General features: G+C 32.2%; 1 protein-coding gene across 1 annotated transcript; it reads left to right on the forward strand.

Moving 5' to 3' along the window:
- Positions 1 to 11,598: 11,598 nt before the first annotated feature.
- Positions 11,599 to 17,168, forward strand: LOC129799642 (ninjurin-2-like). Its single transcript, XM_055843719.1, has 3 exons — positions 11,599 to 11,863; positions 15,933 to 16,115; positions 16,223 to 17,168. Exons 1-3 carry the CDS (start codon positions 11,729 to 11,731, stop codon positions 16,400 to 16,402), a joined length of 498 nt encoding a protein of 165 aa, XP_055699694.1. The 5' UTR covers positions 11,599 to 11,728; the 3' UTR covers positions 16,403 to 17,168.
- Positions 17,169 to 17,460: the final 292 nt, after the last annotated feature.

The raw sequence follows: 17,460 nt of genomic DNA on the forward strand, positions 1-17,460 counted from the left end.
CGGGCCTCCAGGCGAAATGATATATTCTTCACTATAAGAAATTAAGTTGAAAATTAAATTGGCAGCAGCTGCCACTAGGGTCCTTCCAAGTGTTAAATGCTTTTAGGTTCAAACAGAGTGGATAATTCTAAGGAAAAACTCTTGATATGCCTACCCTGGTCATCAAGGGTAAGTTATTTTTTCAAATTGAATTATGACCATGGTTAAATTAAACTGTCCGGATATTATTAAATAAATTATGCTCTTAGAGGGTAAATTTTTATGCAGAGAACGTAGAGAACAGTCTGCCACCTAAATAAATTGATTTGAATTGTAATAACACTGGTACACCTTTTCAATTGAATAAATTTCAATCGATTAAAATTTTATATCTTACCCTTTCAAACTGAAATCCGATATAGCTGTCTCTTTCTGTCAAATGAAATTTAAAATTTAAAATTGAAAATTAAATTGAAATTTCAATTTTCGTTTGACAGAAAGAGACAAACATATCTTATTTCGGTTTGAAAGAGTAAGAGGTATAATTTCATTCGATTGAATTTTGCTAAATTGAAAAGGTGTGCCAGCGCTATAATAAAAGATTTTATGGAAATAAAAGTATAGAGAAAATTAGGGTAAATGGATGAGATGTTTTAGATTTAATAATCACACCTAAACCTTCTGATTAGTTATGCAACCTCTGATCGGTGTGTTTTCATACAGAAACTTCGTATTTTACATGTTCGTATTTTACACGTTTTCGTATTTTCCATTTATTTTTTATTTTTTATTTATTTATTTTTTTAAATTTTTTTTAAAATTTATATTTTAATATTTTTTATTTATTTCTTTAATTTCGTATTTTTTCATTTCGTATCTTACATTTTATCTTTTATATATTTTGAATAAAAATTTATCATATCGTCTGCCATACATTTCACACAACCATATCAACTAATAAATTAATGCAGCAGATTTCTAAATTTTACCGTCATCACCCTCACTATGTTTCAACAACAATCCGAAATGTCACTAAAATTAACCCTCAAATTACTGAAATTAACCTTCGGGATAATATAAATTGATCCCCTAGATATTCTAAAAGCAATTCTGAAAACTCAACATTGCCCTTCAGTTACTAAAATTAAACCTAGAAGGTATTAAAAGTAACTGTTCAGTTACCAAAATTGATCCTCAGGTTACTAAAATTTATCCTCCAGTTACTAAAATTAAGCCCTCGATTACTAAAATATACCCCTTGGGTATTCGAAAAGCAATCCTGAAAGTTACTAATATTAACCCTCCAGTTATTAAAATTGAAGTCTCGCTTTTCTGGAAATAAACCTTATTTTAAATTATTAAATCCGTAATATTTTAAAATAACGTAAAGGTTTAGAAAGTTTTTATCCACCAGTTACTAAAATTACGGTCAGTTAGACAATTTTTAGTAATTTAATCTAATTAGCTAAAATTATACGGCGCGATATTGTATAAGGTAAAGTCCCCTCAAGTCGACCGATTCCTCAATTCGACCGGTAGAGTTATTTATTCAATTTATTTATATTTTCACTAATATTTGGCGTATGATCTAACATTAATAAGTCAATTATTTTATAGAAATATAGAATTAATATAATAGAATTAATAGGTGACAATTTTATAGAAATTCACCATCAAACATTCAAATATTGACCACCGGTCGAGTCGAGGAACCGGTCGACTTGAGGGCACTTTACCTTAAATGTATCTGAGTAAATAATAACCTAATATAAAGAAAACGAATTAGGGGGAGGTGGGGCTACTTTTAGCTGTGGGGCTACATTGTTCCACGATTTTTTCGCATATTTTCGAATGGAAACTTGGTTTTAACATGATGTAATTTGGATAAACAAAATTATTGTGGATCTAAATCAAGTCATTGTAATGGCTCTGGCACACCTTTTAGACCAGTAAAAATTTCATGAAGACGAAATTCGCATCCCTTTCTTTCTCACATGTTTTGTATATGACTATCTCATTTTTTTGCATACCAAATTCGATTGATCGAAATTGAATTTGGTGTGATGTTTAAAAGAAGAAGAAGAGTGCAAGAGAATGAGATAGACATATGCAAAGAATATGAGAAAGAAAGGGCTTCGAATTTCGACTTCATGAAATTTTCCTGATCTAAAAGGTGTGCCGGAGACATAAGGACCTAAATTTAGAAATAGGCTAAAAAGTCATATAACAATCTAGCCCCACCGCTCAAATTAGCCCCACCTCCTCCTAATTGGAGCAAAATTTACTATTAAAAAATAGTTACAAAATAAATGATGAATTATTATCGTATAATTAATATCATAATCTTTAGACTGTCGCTCAATTTGATTTGGATATATGTAAGAAGAAAACTTAACAATAGCTATATTGTGACAAAAAAACCGTACTGTAGAGCGTATGGCCCATTCGACAATTGTTAACCCAGTCGACGGCCAAACCCACCAATCCCAATCCTTCATTCCTATGACACACCCCACCCAACATCCCTAGGCAGGTGCTGAAGGTTGCTGGGGCTTTTGTTCATGTCAGCTGTCCCTGCACTTCAGTGAGTGAGCATCAGTCGCCGTGGACGGTTCACTCCAAGGAAGTTGAAAGATGAGTGGCACCTTCAGTTCCCCATTTTCCCTTAATAAGTTTTATAATTTCAGTGAGCCCCATCAGGGCTTACAGTACTGACTCGAAATGTTATAAAAGTACACAAATATAATATTTTTAATTAAAAAATGTAGCAGAATTAAAAAGAAAATTAATACTGTTTTCATACGTAGGGGAAAGTATCTATGCTTTGTACTGTCCCAAGCTTCATAATGACTAAACTTTTCCTATGTTTCTGAATAAATGTGACTCTGCAATATATTTTAAAAACAGGATACTTTCCCATAGTTTTTAAAATAAGCGTACGATAAGTGACATTTATTGAAAAACATAGGAAAAATTTGGTCATTATGAAGTAAGGCATGGTCATTTTCCCCTACTTAGACTTTTGTTACTGAATTTTTCTCACATCTATAGGGCTTACTTCTTTATTTGTCACAAATTATTGCGGCTTTTACGGATATTTATTTTAGTTCACGTTTACAGGATTTAAATTTGTACATTGGTTTTCCTCTCAAGTTATTTATTTCACCTGAAACGGCACTGTAAGATTTATTGCAAAACCTGAGCTTTGGAAAACTTGCAAGGAATTACAGAGATTTCCTCCAGCTTCTAAAAACCATCATGAATAAGAAATACCTTCTAGCATAAAATATATCTCATTCAATCCACTCCATTCTTGACAAATATACCTACACTTTGCTAAAATATAAAATAGTAATGGCATAAATTTGCCTAGTTTGGAAATTTCAATTAGTCCCAAATTAATCCCCTAACTTTGTACTATTGGAATTATTATGTTTCCTCACCCGAAAGGGTTGCTTGACATCGAAAGACATAAAGAAGGGTAATAAATTCCTTTAACATTTTCCACGAGAAACACAAATTACACATGACAGTCTCAGGTTGGACTAAAATTTACTTCCTCCCTCTTTCATGTTCGATTTTGATTTTCCCAGGATGTTTAAGTTTCTGAATATAACATTCCCCTAATTCCGCGATTATTGCAATCTTGCTCCATTTTCGCCTTCTTGGGGCACTTGGGAACAGTAAATCTCAAGGATGGGGTGGATGCGGAAACTGCAAAGCTCGCCTTGGGCTGTCAGATGTAAAAAGCTATGGTGGGCGGAAATTCAAAGAGATATACGGTCTTACTCTGGCGCAATTAGAAATGGCTCTTACTCCTGGAATTTACTATATCAGTCGAGTACCAAAACTTTATCCCATTTCAATAAATATTGCAGCACCGTGAGAAGATATTGATGGAATTAATAAAGTTTTCTGTGAAATTGGAATTTATTCTTTCGAATAGTTCTTTGTAAAATGAAGAACAATTGCTAATAAATGTTCAATTTTAATTTAACAAATATCCATTGATACTCATCTAAAGTTCAGAGGGAATGTCACGATTTTGAAAATTATTCAGCAAGGGAAATCGGAGTTAAGACATTCAAAGATCGGGTTTGAAAATTAAGTCTAAGTAGTGGTTGGGGTTTTTATGTTTCGAATTTCGGAATACCTTTAAGACCTTTAATGTCAGTAGGGGAAGGCTTTCAGGCCTCGCGCATATTTCAGCTTGAAACACTTTATATTTTTCCCATATTCATTTAGCGAAATTGATCTTATGGCAATATATTGCAATTGCGAGTGACTTTGACATCCCCCTGTTCGTAAGCTTTTCTTTATTTCTAGAACTTAAGGATGGTCTTTTATCGATCCGAGTTACCATGTCTGATCGGTGAAGACCATCCTTAGGTTCTAGAAATAAAGAAAAGCTTACGAATAGGGGTGTGTCAAAGTTACCCGCAGGGGACAAAGTCACCCGCATTTACGGTATTTTAATAGCTAGTCCGAAGTCTCATATTTCCCGAATAAGTTAAGAAAGTTTTATTAAAGGAATATGTGAAAAATATGAAGTATTCAAATTCAGAGCGAGTGCGTTTGTTTCTGTCACGACTGTTTGGTGGTTTAAAAACACAGTGGGGACTGGCGAAAACAGTTTAGACAGGAACCATTACAAAGAAAAATTTATAGCGCAGAAGCCCTTGAGAACAGTAAAATGCTAAAAAACATGTCCTGGGTATGAATTCTGAGATCCGTGAGTTACTCACATGACTAATTCTCGGCTCTGAGATCACTTTTAGTAAGCGTTTTGTGAAACTTTCGTAAAAACTAAACCGTGCTTCCTTAGGCGCTGTAAGAGTTTTACATGACACTTTACATGAAAACTTAACGAAACTCTTACAATAGATGATTTAAAAGCCGTGAGTTTCTCACGTGAAAAACTCACGCATCTCAGAATTCACACCCTGGACAAAGATTTTCTCTATTTATTCATTCACTGAGAAGAAAAAGAGAGTGCGATTAACTTTTTTCCTCGTAACTTTAACACTTTTTAGGTGTAAAAATATATCAACATTTTTTAATGTTAATTTTACACCTTTTTAAGGGTAAAATTAACATGAAAAAGGGTTAATTTAACCCCTAATACACAAAAAAGGGTAATATTTACACCGATTTCCGATCAATAATGCAGGGTAAAATTAACATTTCCGGAATGTTATTTTAGCTTTTTCCGATTTCTCTCAGTGTACTGATTCGAGTTACCATGTCTGATCGGTAAAGACCATTCTTAAAAGACAGTTCTAGAAATAAAGAAAAGCTTACGAATAGGGGGGTGTCAAAGTTACCCGCAGGGGACAAAGTCACCCGCATTTACGGTATGTTAATAGCTAGTCCGAAGTCTAATATTTCCTGAACAGTTAATGAGACAGTTTTATTAAAGGACTATGTGAAAAAATATGAAGTATTCAAATTCAGAGCGTGTGCGTTTGGTTTCTGTCACGACTGTTTGATGGTTTAAGAACACAGTGAGCCCGAACAGAAGTAGATTTTGATTCTCCAAAAGTGTCTTGGATAAAAGGTAAATGGAACTCTATTTGCATAAAAAGTCGTTGAAGTTCGAAGAATTCAAATTCATATTGATGGGGAAACCGGAAGAGAGAAACCGGAAGAGATTCCATTTCCCGACGATTTCCGGTTTCCCCATCAATATAGTTATCTTCACGTCGGTTTTTGCTTCACAATTCAAATTCAATTTCGAATTTTCATACTAAATTTTCGAATAAGGTGGGGAAAATTTATCAAATGTCACACTAAAACACTGGCAAAAGAATTACTCAGTGATTATGGAGTGATTAAATACTGGGGCAAGAACAGTAAACGTCGTTGTTCTGTGTTTTCCTCACAACAATGTGAAGATCGTCACATTTTGATACTTGACCACTTCGAAATTCGAACAGGATGTAACTTCCGCCACCTTGCGAAAGTATTAAGAAGTAAGAAAGTATCTTTTTTGGATCTTCAAATAGACTTTTGAATTTTTGAACATCTACTTCTGTACGGAAAGTCTTTGGATCTTCAAATAGATTTTCGAATTTTTCAAGATCTACTTCTGTACGGAAAGAGTGTGGACTGGTGAAAACAGTTTAGACAGGAACCATTACAAGAAAAAAAATAGCGCAGAAGCCCTTGCGAACAGTAAAGTGCTAAAAAAATGTCCGAGACAAAGATTTTCTCTATTTATTCATTGGAATAGCACCTTAAGTCCTTTAAGAGCTTCTTAGTTTCGGAATCAAGTTTGAATTTTTCGAACATCGACAGTTTGTGTAAGCAGAAGCTTTACCTTTTCAGTCGAAACACTTTTAGTTAATAAATTACAGTTGTGAAATACGAATAGAAGGATACGGCCTAAATAGTTTATATAATTTTCCCTATTTTTTGGCTTAATGAGTAACATTTAAATTGTATTGTGTTGTATATACTATCTCATTATCTAGTAGGAATGGTATTTATAATTAATTAAGAACCATCCAGAATTTCTCTATGGGAAAATGCAAAGAATGTGACAAATAATCATTCCATAGTTCACCTATTCATCAAACAGCATCACGTTCTATCACTATTCTCCAACACGAAGACCACTAATTATCCATTTGAAAGGCTTCTAGCATTGGAAGACTAATTGAAAATGTTCGCATCATGTGCTTTATGAGAAGGACAATTGCAAATATGAATATTTTCGCATAACATTTTAGTATTGGTTTCAGCTCTAGTGAATAAAACATGTTGATGTTTAGAATTAGAAAATTGTCAGGGGAGACATCAACCATATATCAGTTAAAAATAACGATAAATTTACATAGAAATACATTCATATATAGTTGATTTAACAATTTCATTCTTGTCATTCAAGAAAGGTTTTTCTAAGTGAACAACTTGCACGATGAGAATTAGAAACATCCCCTATATTGCACTCAAATGCTCTGAAGTTCAATAATGCAAATGGGACCGATATAAGATAGATTAAAGATAAATTTGTGCTGAGATGGTGTATGATAGGGTGAACTGAATCCTGTCAGAGATATTATTTCACATTGTCCTGTGTATTGCACTATATTGGCACATGCTCCATACAAGAGGATGTAATTGGGAATGAAATTACCATTTGCTGAAGCAATTGCAACTTCTTCAATATCCCAGCCCAACATGCAATTGTTCCTTGTATAAAGCAGATGATGGGAAAATTTCCAATTAGTCTCCAAATGCTAGAAGCCTTTCAAATGGATAATTAGTGGTCTTCGTGCTGGAGAATAGCGATAGAACGTGATGCTGTTTGATGACTAGGTGGAATATGGAATGATTTGTCACATTCTTTGCATTTTCCTTTAGGGAATTGCTAGATGCTTTCGGATTAATCTCAAATACCTTCTCTTCTCTGGATCGAAACGGAGATTGTGAATGCAACACATGTTCCTCATAAGCGACAGACTTTTCAATATGAATACAAATGATTTTAATGTGAAAATTACACATGCATGAAATTCCTCAACATAAATTGCGTTATGAGTATTGCGAATTTTGCTTGCTCATTCTCGCAGCATTCACTAGTTTAGAATGCTGTTCCAACTATTTCCATATAATCTAAAAAAAGTTTGACTATAGTGATAAGAGATTTAGAGAATCGTTTGATTCAACATGCTTTATTGAAATTAATAAACATAAAAGAGAATCCTAAAATATTAAAGCGATTAAAATAATTTTATGAATTGCAATATCACTCAAAATTTATATAACATATTGTCATAAATATTACTGACATGTAGTACGGGGTGGTGGGGCTATTTTGAGCAGATATCCCAAGAAGAATTTTTTTTCTTAATATAGTCTTGTAGAATTCCTTAAGTAAGGAATTATAGAACCAAAAATCTTTTTTTACTTATAACGCTCTTGATACCATCATTGAGATTACTGTAAGTAAAGTGGCGCGCTCTTAAGGATCTTAGGAACTTCTATAGGAATTTCAACAGAAAATTCTCACTTTAAGTCTTTTAAAAGTATACTAAAAGACTTGTTTAATACTTGGTTCTATAAGGCAGCTATTTTGTTTCTTGGGATACGATTTTCTAGCATATTTATATAAGAAGCTGGGTCCTACAATAATATTATTTATTAGATAAATTGATAGATTTATTGTCATCAATCCTATTGGAGATTGCACTACATTCATTGCAAATATTTTTCTACGGCCACTGCCGTCTTAGCGTTGGTTACCAACCCAAAGTTCTATACAATTGTTTTGTAGAGGTTAATTAAAATACGTTAAAGCTCAGTATTATGATCATTTAGAATTTTGCAAAAAAAAAATCGAATATCAATTTAGCTCCACAGTTCAAAGTAGCTCCACCTCCCTTTGATAGTTTTATTTAATTCGTAATTTTGGTATGCCAAATGTCTGAAATTTGGACAGTTCCCCTATTTTTTACCCAGATGAATATAGTGAAAAATTCCTACACGTTTTATATTAAATCCATGTAATTTTACATAACAATTGTATAACCTCATCGTTTAATTATATAGTTTACCATACATATATAAAATGTGTAGGAGGAAATGGGGCTACTTTGAGATATGGGGCTACGCATTGTTATACGATTTTTGCGCATATTTCTAATGAAAACTGTTTTTTTTAACATGATGTAATTTGGATAGACAAAATAATTGCGAATCTAAATAAAATATGTAATTGTAAATAAAATTCATTAATAAATAGGCGAGAAAGTCGGATAACAATCTAGCAGCTCAAAGTAGCCCCACTTCCCCTATTATACACTCTTCTAGATTACACGTTTTTCGGAATGTATAACTTTACAATAACAATTGTGTCGAAAAAGGGAATCAAAGATTATAGTTATAATCACTTTCTACTGTGTATTCTTCGATTTAATAGTGTTTCAGGACCAAGATTTAAAATTGAAGTAGTATTGAATTAATTTGTTATATTGTTTATATTGTTATATTGTTTACCTGTAGTATAAAGTATTAATCAACTGATTGAAACAAGATTGAATTAGCGTGGAATAACCACTTCTCGCCAGTGCTCACTTTTCCCCACTTAAATTGAAATCGCGATTTATCCATTATTTGTGAAATAAATTAGCCGTAGAATTATTTGTATCTCTACTGCTGTTACTTATAGAATCGAAAAACACTATTTTTTTGTTTTGAATTTAAATGCTTGAGCATTTTTTTAGGGGAATATTTTAAGCAAGTTTATCGCATCCAATATTTCTTATCAAATATTAGTAAGTGTCATGAAACTTCTATCGAACAAAAGTTACGATTTTGAATAAATAATTTGTCTATTGAACAATTAATTACATTCGGCAAATACATAAAATTTGTATTTAATTAGTTAATGTTTCATTTTATATTATTTTTATGTAAAAATGAGCCATGGCAGAAAGTGGTAATAATTTAAAATTGATTCACCACCTATCGCCATAGCTTTTCAATAGGCGACGCTAACTTCACTTCATAGATTCTCAGTTGTCAAATTTACTTTGTTTACTTTCTGCAATAGTCTAATAATGTGATTTTTCAAATACACTAGACTCTCTCAAATTCGGGCATATGGGGCCGAAATGTCAGCCGAATTAGACAGAAATTCGGGCGACAAACTTTTTGAAATGCAACGATTTTTTATTCATGTGCATATAGATATTGAGTTTACACACTCATATATAACGTAAATTGCATGAAAATCCCTCAATAATGCAAAATCACATCAAAACTAAGACAAACCATGCCAAATTTAGGCATATTTGATTCATTTGATAATCATAATCAAACTTGAAAAATGACAACAAACTTTTTTCAAATTTAACCGCTGCCCGAATTAAAAAGTAGCCCGATCTTAAAAGAGCCGAATTAGCGAGAGTCTACTGTAAAAGTGAAGAAAAATCAGTTAATATGAGTAATAATAAGATGAACATGAGGAAAAAGAAATGCTGAATGTATTCTTTGCAAAATATCGCCCAAAATAATCGAGTTTGAACCTTTCCAAGTGGGTGGCGAGAAGTGGTTACAGAACTGGCGAAAAGTGGTAAAAATAAGTGGCGAATAAGTGGTTATTTTTGTATTGTTAATAAAAATCAGTTTTTAGGGACTAAAAGGCATGGTATAGAAGTAACATGTTCGTGCATTCCGCAAAGTATTGTCTACATAGTCCTTTTAATGAATTTTATAAATTTTTATGTCAATGAAAACATTTGCAAATAATAAATTTAAATATTTTACTTATTTATGCAGATATGTAATTAACAGAGCGGAATAACATGGTGTATTATAGCATTATTAATGAATGACCAAAAACTATTTAAATTAATTCTAGTTCTCAATATTTGTTTTTTGGTCTTTAAAAATTTACATTTTACATGTAATTGATACAAATTGTGGTATGAGTTGATTTCTATGGTGAATTGAATGCCAATTATTATATCGTCTGAAAGTATCCACTATGAATTTTCTCTCAGAACTTTCTGTAGGAGTTGTATTGTGCATTTATTGGCGATTGATTGATACGGCAGGTGCGGAGACGCCAGAGTTCACTGGCATCTTTGTATATAAATTGAACAATTGTGAACTTTTTCATCCCCTTTATGTTCTTGCTTGAAATCACTCAATTGCAGTTTGGAGTAAATTGAATAGGGCGTCTCAACAAAGACTCAATCAAGCAATGTGAGAGGGTTTGGGTGAGTCAAGTGAGAAAAACTATAAATAGGGCAATTGTCCGATTGGGGTTATCGGAGTTTATCGAAATACAAATTTATCTTAAAGGAAACCTCATTGTTTGCCATCAATTTTGAAGAAAAACACAAAAAGACACTTTTCACATGAAGTAGTTATAATCAATATATCAATATAATTATAAAGCGTGCTCCCATCGGCTGTCGATTGGTTATCACGGTTATCTCATCAATTTGAATTCGAGGGGCTCCTTACTCGTCTTTGTTTAAAATGAGTATTACAAAAAATGAGAAAATATTCGCATAATTTTTTTCATATAATATTTTGAAATATCATATGGAAAAAAAAGTACGAGTACTCAGATGAATAGGGAAAGGCTTTCAGGCTTCGCACATACTCTAACTTTGAACAGTTCATATTTTTCCCATATACTTTTTTAACGAATCTGGCCTACATATTCCAAGAATGTGTGACTTAGTACTATCTATTATAATTTATTGCCGTAGATCATACTCATTAAAGGAATATGGGAAAAAAATTGAAGTGTTCGAAGCCAGAGTATGTGCGAAGCCAGAAATAAAAAAAAAATTCTTCTTAAACCTTGTTAGTACGCAATTTAATTATTTTGTGATTTTTACTAAATTTCTGATTGGAGTGCAGCTTCAAAGCTTTAAATGTAGCCAATCAGAGAATACGATGAGACTAAATTATTTTATGAGATTAAATATTTAATTACATATGGATAATGTTTAATAAGTCAGTTTTTTTTCTGCTAGTGCGTAATTACTACGTATACCGATTGAATAAATAGTGATTCGCCCCTTGAGTGGTTCTTTTGTGAAGCAATATTGGTATGATCAAATGAATAAGTGACAATAATAAAATGCCACGAAACATTTCACGTAGACTCTTGTGATAAAATGATTGTCAACACTTCAAGTGAAGACAGAGCGACTGTGTAGTTCAGTGGAGCATTGTGGAAAATTGATTTTGTGTCGGTTCATGGTGCCTTTTTGGTGTGTAACAGATGGGAAAATTGCGAGGATACGAAAATCCTGTGGCTGTGGCCTCAACTGCGTCAGATGAGAGACCAACTGGTCACGACCGGACGAAATCTGATGCTGAAAATAATGCTGATCGAGATACGACAGATCGTATTCCGGTAATAAAACAATATTAATATTGCATTCCATTAAATTGTTGATGATGATGAAAGTGGGCATTTTCAAAGCTTGCGACATCCTTAATGTGACCAGTGGTGCAACTGTTATTATCTCGTAAATTGCAGAGTTATTCATAATATTTGTATTTTGCAAATTTAACATTTCGTTTGATGGCTGTCTCCCTTTCCAAGGATAATGCTAATTTTCAAATTTTAAGAATAGCCCTGTTAATTCGACATCATCATATTTTTGGGAGGTCTCCTCTCATCCATCACGGAACTCAATTGAGAACAGCAACCAAGCAACTGACCCATTCGCAGGCCAATATCACCCACTCTGGCCATCGTAAAAGCATAATCCCATAAAGTGTTTCTAAGTGCAATTATTATCAGTGAAAATTACTATGTCTAAGTATAAAGGGTCTATAAAATTTAATATTCTCCACATACCGCGCCTGCATTTCACAAGACCTTTTTGTGTCCCCTATTCGTCTTCCTTTAGTGCCACAAGGAAGCGTCAATAAACGGCAGAATGATGGTAGCAATTGAAGGACTTTAACGAAGTTTTCCGTACTGGTAAAAAAATTTAATTTCAATGAATTGTAAGATGCAACCCCATTTCTACTTTGTTGGAAATAGTCCAGAATACAATAGGAAGTTGAGAAATTGGCGGGAATTTTTCTCATTATCTTTTATTGCATACAGTTTGCAGCAGTGAATACCGAAGGATATGCAGTAGGAGTTGCAATACTTTTCATTACAATATTGAACACTTGTTGACTTCCGTAGCTATTGCTGTATATAATACTTTATTGTGATATTATAATACACAATAAAGAGTTTTTCGCGCAAGGACAAACATTTTATCTCCCTTAATTTAGAAAAATAGTATGTAAAGAATTTAACTTAATAAATATGTGCAGTATAATTTTGGGAATTTAAAGATTTTAGAGAAATTTTGTAATAGCGTTTGTTTTTTTTTAATTTAATGATTAATTATTATCGTTCAACTGGGATTGAGGACCCAACGGTAATAGATATAGACTTTGGAAGCTTTGGAATAACGAATAAATGATTTATTAAATGTAAAGAGTTTTCTAGGTAATCAAAGCGAAAATATACTTTATATATCTACGACAATGATCTTGAATTCTTCCCTTTAACAGCCTTCAAGGTCAGAGGTCAAAACTTTCTGAAAGGAGAATTTGTAAATCTGTAGGGGAGACTGGGGCAAAAAGTCACAAATTGAAAATTTGAAAATTCAATATGTTCCAAGATAAAAGAGACAGCGGCTTAAATTTTTTTTTGGCATTGAATAAATGAGCAGTAAAAAGTTAAAATTGATCAGTAACAAAAAAATTTGAAACAGTGATATTATCGTCCAAATTTCGGCAAAGGGAAAATAAAGGGCTTTTCACTCTATATGGAACAATTTTAAATGTTAAATATGTAAATTAGGCCCATTTTTGTAAAGATTTAAGTTTTTTACTGACCATAATTAGATATTTTACTGCTCATTTTTAATATTTTACTGCCCATTTAGAATTTTTTACTTATCGTTTGTTTTTTGCCATTTTTTTTCCACAGATGGCCTCCATAGACCTTCTTAAATTTAATTTCCATTTAAATTTTAAATAATATAGGAAATATTAAATATTTATATTTATTATAATTTCTATAATATTATTTTTCAATAATGTGCCTTGGTTGCAAACATTCCCAACTTAAAATAATTGGTTTCTCTAAAGTAGCCACATAAAACCTGGTTCAAGAGCCTTATAGCCGTTCAGACAACTCATAAAATCGAGCATGGATTATATGATTTTATTACAACATCGAGGCACTGAATACGGTATTAAGATTGAGAGATAACGGGCTCTAAGAAGCCCATGTTGTTGCCACTAAATTCAGTTACGAGGAAGCAAGCAATCGGATGACATCATAAGACTAGGAATCGGAGAATTTCAAAGAATTGAAAAATATAACAAATAAGAATTATTATTAGAGTTTTTAAAAAGAGATGGCAAACGTTCTAGTTTTGCAGAATGCTCGAACACACTAGGTAGAATTTACCGTGAATTATTTTTTCAAATGGTATTTTATGCTTACTGGTTTATTAGGTTTACTAGCGACCAGCGACTAAAGCAATTCATAAACTAAGCATTTCAAAATCGAAAATTGCTTAAAAAAGTTCGTATTTTAGAATGTTCTAGCATGAGATACAAGTTATAAGCCTACGAACAAATAGAAAATATGTAAATATACGAGAAAGATGAGTCATTTTTGATTATATTGAATCTGATGAAAAATAGTTCCCTAAAGTGATTACCCTTAAAAATTCAAGATGACAATTTTTTTAGGTCGTAGGTGTGTATAGACTGTATGTTCGCCTGGACTGGACCACCTTTAACCCTTTAACGACGAGACAGTTTTTGTGGACCGAAAATATGCAATAAAAATGAAACCGATAAACAAAATCAGTAAAAGTCTTACATCTAGCCTTAGAAAATCTAACAGAGTCTATACACCGATTTTTACCTCTATGGGCGATAGGGACAAAAATAACCTAAAAATTGAAGTAATTTTTCTGACAATACCAATGAACGATAATTTTTACTTTAATGGAAAACATTATGTTTGAGTATTGTAGTTTCTTTTTCCAAAACATTTTGCTTAAAAAAAATTGGAAGTATAAAAAATAATTCAAATTAGTTATCATTATGAGAATTAAAAATTCATAATTTTCAGCTTACAAATTTACTATATAGCAAATAGCTAGAGACTTACAAAAAATATTCCAGATTCCTTCAACTTTCTACTTTGCAATCACGTGCAAACATAAGGAAAAAATAACTTTAGGCAGTCAGGAAAAATTATTTTCTTTATGGGACACCGGTGTTTCAATCGTCCTTAATGGGTTAAAACCTATCCGAAAATAAAAGCAATCGTAGGGGCCGTTTTCGAAATAAACTAAAAAACATGGTTTTGGAGGGGGTGAGAGAAATATGAAGGTCATTATAATTACCCTTGGGCTAATTTATGGAGGGGGTCTTCCGAAGACTGGACGTTCGTATCTCTTACCCTTTGATCTATAGTTGGGTTACAAGTTTACGAACAGAAAAAAAGAATATTAAAAAAATAGGTCATTGACTAGTATATTACCGACTCGTTACAGATTGTGACCGATACAGCCGGATTGGAAATTTTAAGATCTTTTCAAAAAATCCAAACTTAATTAAATCGGTGGAAAAATAGTCCCTCTAGAGTGGTTAAACTTTGACCTTTAAAAATTCAAGATGACGATTTTTTAATACTTGTTTTTGTTTTTTTTTTTATAATTACTCTTTCTTTGAGTTCGAGCACCTTCAACCTGGGTGTCTGGAATTCCTTTGTATCTGCGCTTGTCCTAAATGATGTATCGCCGCGCTGTCGTTTACAATAAAAGCAGCCACAAAGCATTTTAAGATAAAAATAAATAACAATACAACATAACGTTTTGGTTTTTAAAATATTTCAATATAAAAATATGTATTTCTTTTAACTCTTTCTATAATTAAAAATTAAAATTTTACAAGAATAAGCGCAGCTATGCTCATAAGCACGAAAACTGGTAAAAGCAATTTTTTGAGCGGTAAATATTTTTATAAATCGTTAGTTTTGAACACAAAATATTACAAAATTTTTGCGTTGCATTATTAGTTGAAATTCAACACTTATTAGTCATCTGTGTTTGGTTGCTAATTATCTATAAATCTTTATGGCTAAGTGATTCATAGATTAATACGAATAATACAATGATTTGATTTGTGGAGAGAGAGTAATTAGGTACATAATATAACAGAGCTCTTCAAATTCCATCTCAACACATTCAAGTACATAATATCAATTAAGTGATAGAACGCGCGCCAAGACTCTTTTGTCTTAAAGTATTGGTCTAGCCATTGAATAAACAATGACCAGAAAAATTATCAACTTATATGCGTTTAAGCGATATGCCTAAGAAAATATTTGATTAGATTTTAATTTGATTGGTTTTCCTTTCTCTTTCACATTTTGGTGCTTTGGAAAGACAATTCGGAGATTATTCAACGCCAACAGGTATGCCACAAAGAAGACATTGGCACAAGGAATTCTGGATTTGGCTCTCTTGGCTTCAAATGCTGCCCAGCTGAAGTATCTGCTGAGAATTGGAGAATCCCATGAATTCTACACACTCCTCCTTGCCCTCATTGTATCATCAATCTGCCTTCAGGTGAATGATTGATATGTGTCGTGACGGATTTGTGATTGGAGTCCCAGTGGAAGTGTAATTGCTCAATCACCTGCCGAATTAACATATTATCATTTGCAAATTTTCAGGTAATTCAGGCAATTGTATGTGTTGTGCTTGGGCTCATCCTGGATATCAACAATGTGGACCAACAGAAAATTGCGGACATTTGCAACAACGTCTGTTTGACTATCATCATTGTCACTGTGGCTATAAACGTTATAATTAGTGCTTTCGACCTGAAAGATGATGGCACAAGGCACATTTAGGTCTTCTTCTCCTTTTGGCTATTAGATGTAATTTTTGGTAAAGATATCTGGGCCATATTTCTCTACTTGCATTTGAGAAGTTCGAGGTCTTTCAGCATATAAACCATTTAATTACATTCATTAACTTTTAAATGTTCAATTATAACTTTATATGTCTATAAATAACCTTATCAGTGTTATATGAAACTCAGAGTAGATTGTACAGCTTTTTATATGTATTTATAAATTATATATATAACCAAGTTATTTGAGAGTGCTTTTGTGCTTCTGCAATATCTCTTCGTTATAATTGGATGAATCTACCAAAACTTTTACAGAGATTTCGTTTTGTATTGAAAATTATGTTTCGTGGTATTGCAATGCGGTTGAGGTTATATTTGAACGTTTGAAAAAAGAGTGATTTGTATTTTGGTGAAAAACTATTCAAAATTTCTATCTTTAAATTGAATTTGTCTTAATGTCAATTAAGATAAATTCAATTCAGGTTTGTGCATAAAAGACTATAGAAGTGGATTTTATTATATTGATCTATCAATAGAATTCATGAAATAAAATCCATTTAATTTAAACAATTTCCATTGACAATTGCAGTAGAGAAAAGAAAAGTATTTGAGTATTTTTAATTTTCTCCTTGATGAATTGCTGAATTGACAGTTTTAAATGAAGAACTTCTCAAATTCATATTGCTAATGACGAAATTTGATTTATCTTATCGAAAAGAATGTATTTTTACTAACCTTAATAAATTTTTATATGCTAAAATTAATTTATTTATGGTTTAAACTGCTTTAATCTTATTGATTTCTAACTAATTAAATCTTATTTGTTATTCCAAAGAGCAGATCATATAAATGAGTGGAGTAAAAAAAATAGCTCGTCCACGGACACCATAATTTTTGGCACAATCTTGTTCATTTTACGAGACTCAAAAAGATAATCAATATTAGTAACGAATTTGTTCCAAAAAGTAGCTCGTTCACGGACACCGAAAATTTTTGGAATAAATTTGTATCTTCTAGGAGAAACAAAAAGATTCCCAATATTAGTAACGAATTTGT

This window comes from Phlebotomus papatasi, chromosome 1 (assembly GCF_024763615.1).
Source record: "Phlebotomus papatasi isolate M1 chromosome 1, Ppap_2.1, whole genome shotgun sequence".
NCBI lineage: Eukaryota > Metazoa > Arthropoda > Insecta > Diptera > Psychodidae > Phlebotomus > Phlebotomus papatasi.

Bases quoted from the DNA above. Each gene is read 5' to 3' on its own strand.
- LOC129799642 (XM_055843719.1), top strand. From the start codon at position 11,729: ATGGGAAAATTGCGAGGATACGAAAATCCTGTGGCTGTGGCCTCAACT. The intron at 11,864-15,932 runs GTAATAAAACAA...TGCTTTGGAAAG, and splicing joins ATACGACAGATCGTATTCCG to ACAATTCGGAGATTATTCAA. The intron at 16,116-16,222 runs GTGAATGATTGA...GCAAATTTTCAG, and splicing joins TATCATCAATCTGCCTTCAG to GTAATTCAGGCAATTGTATG.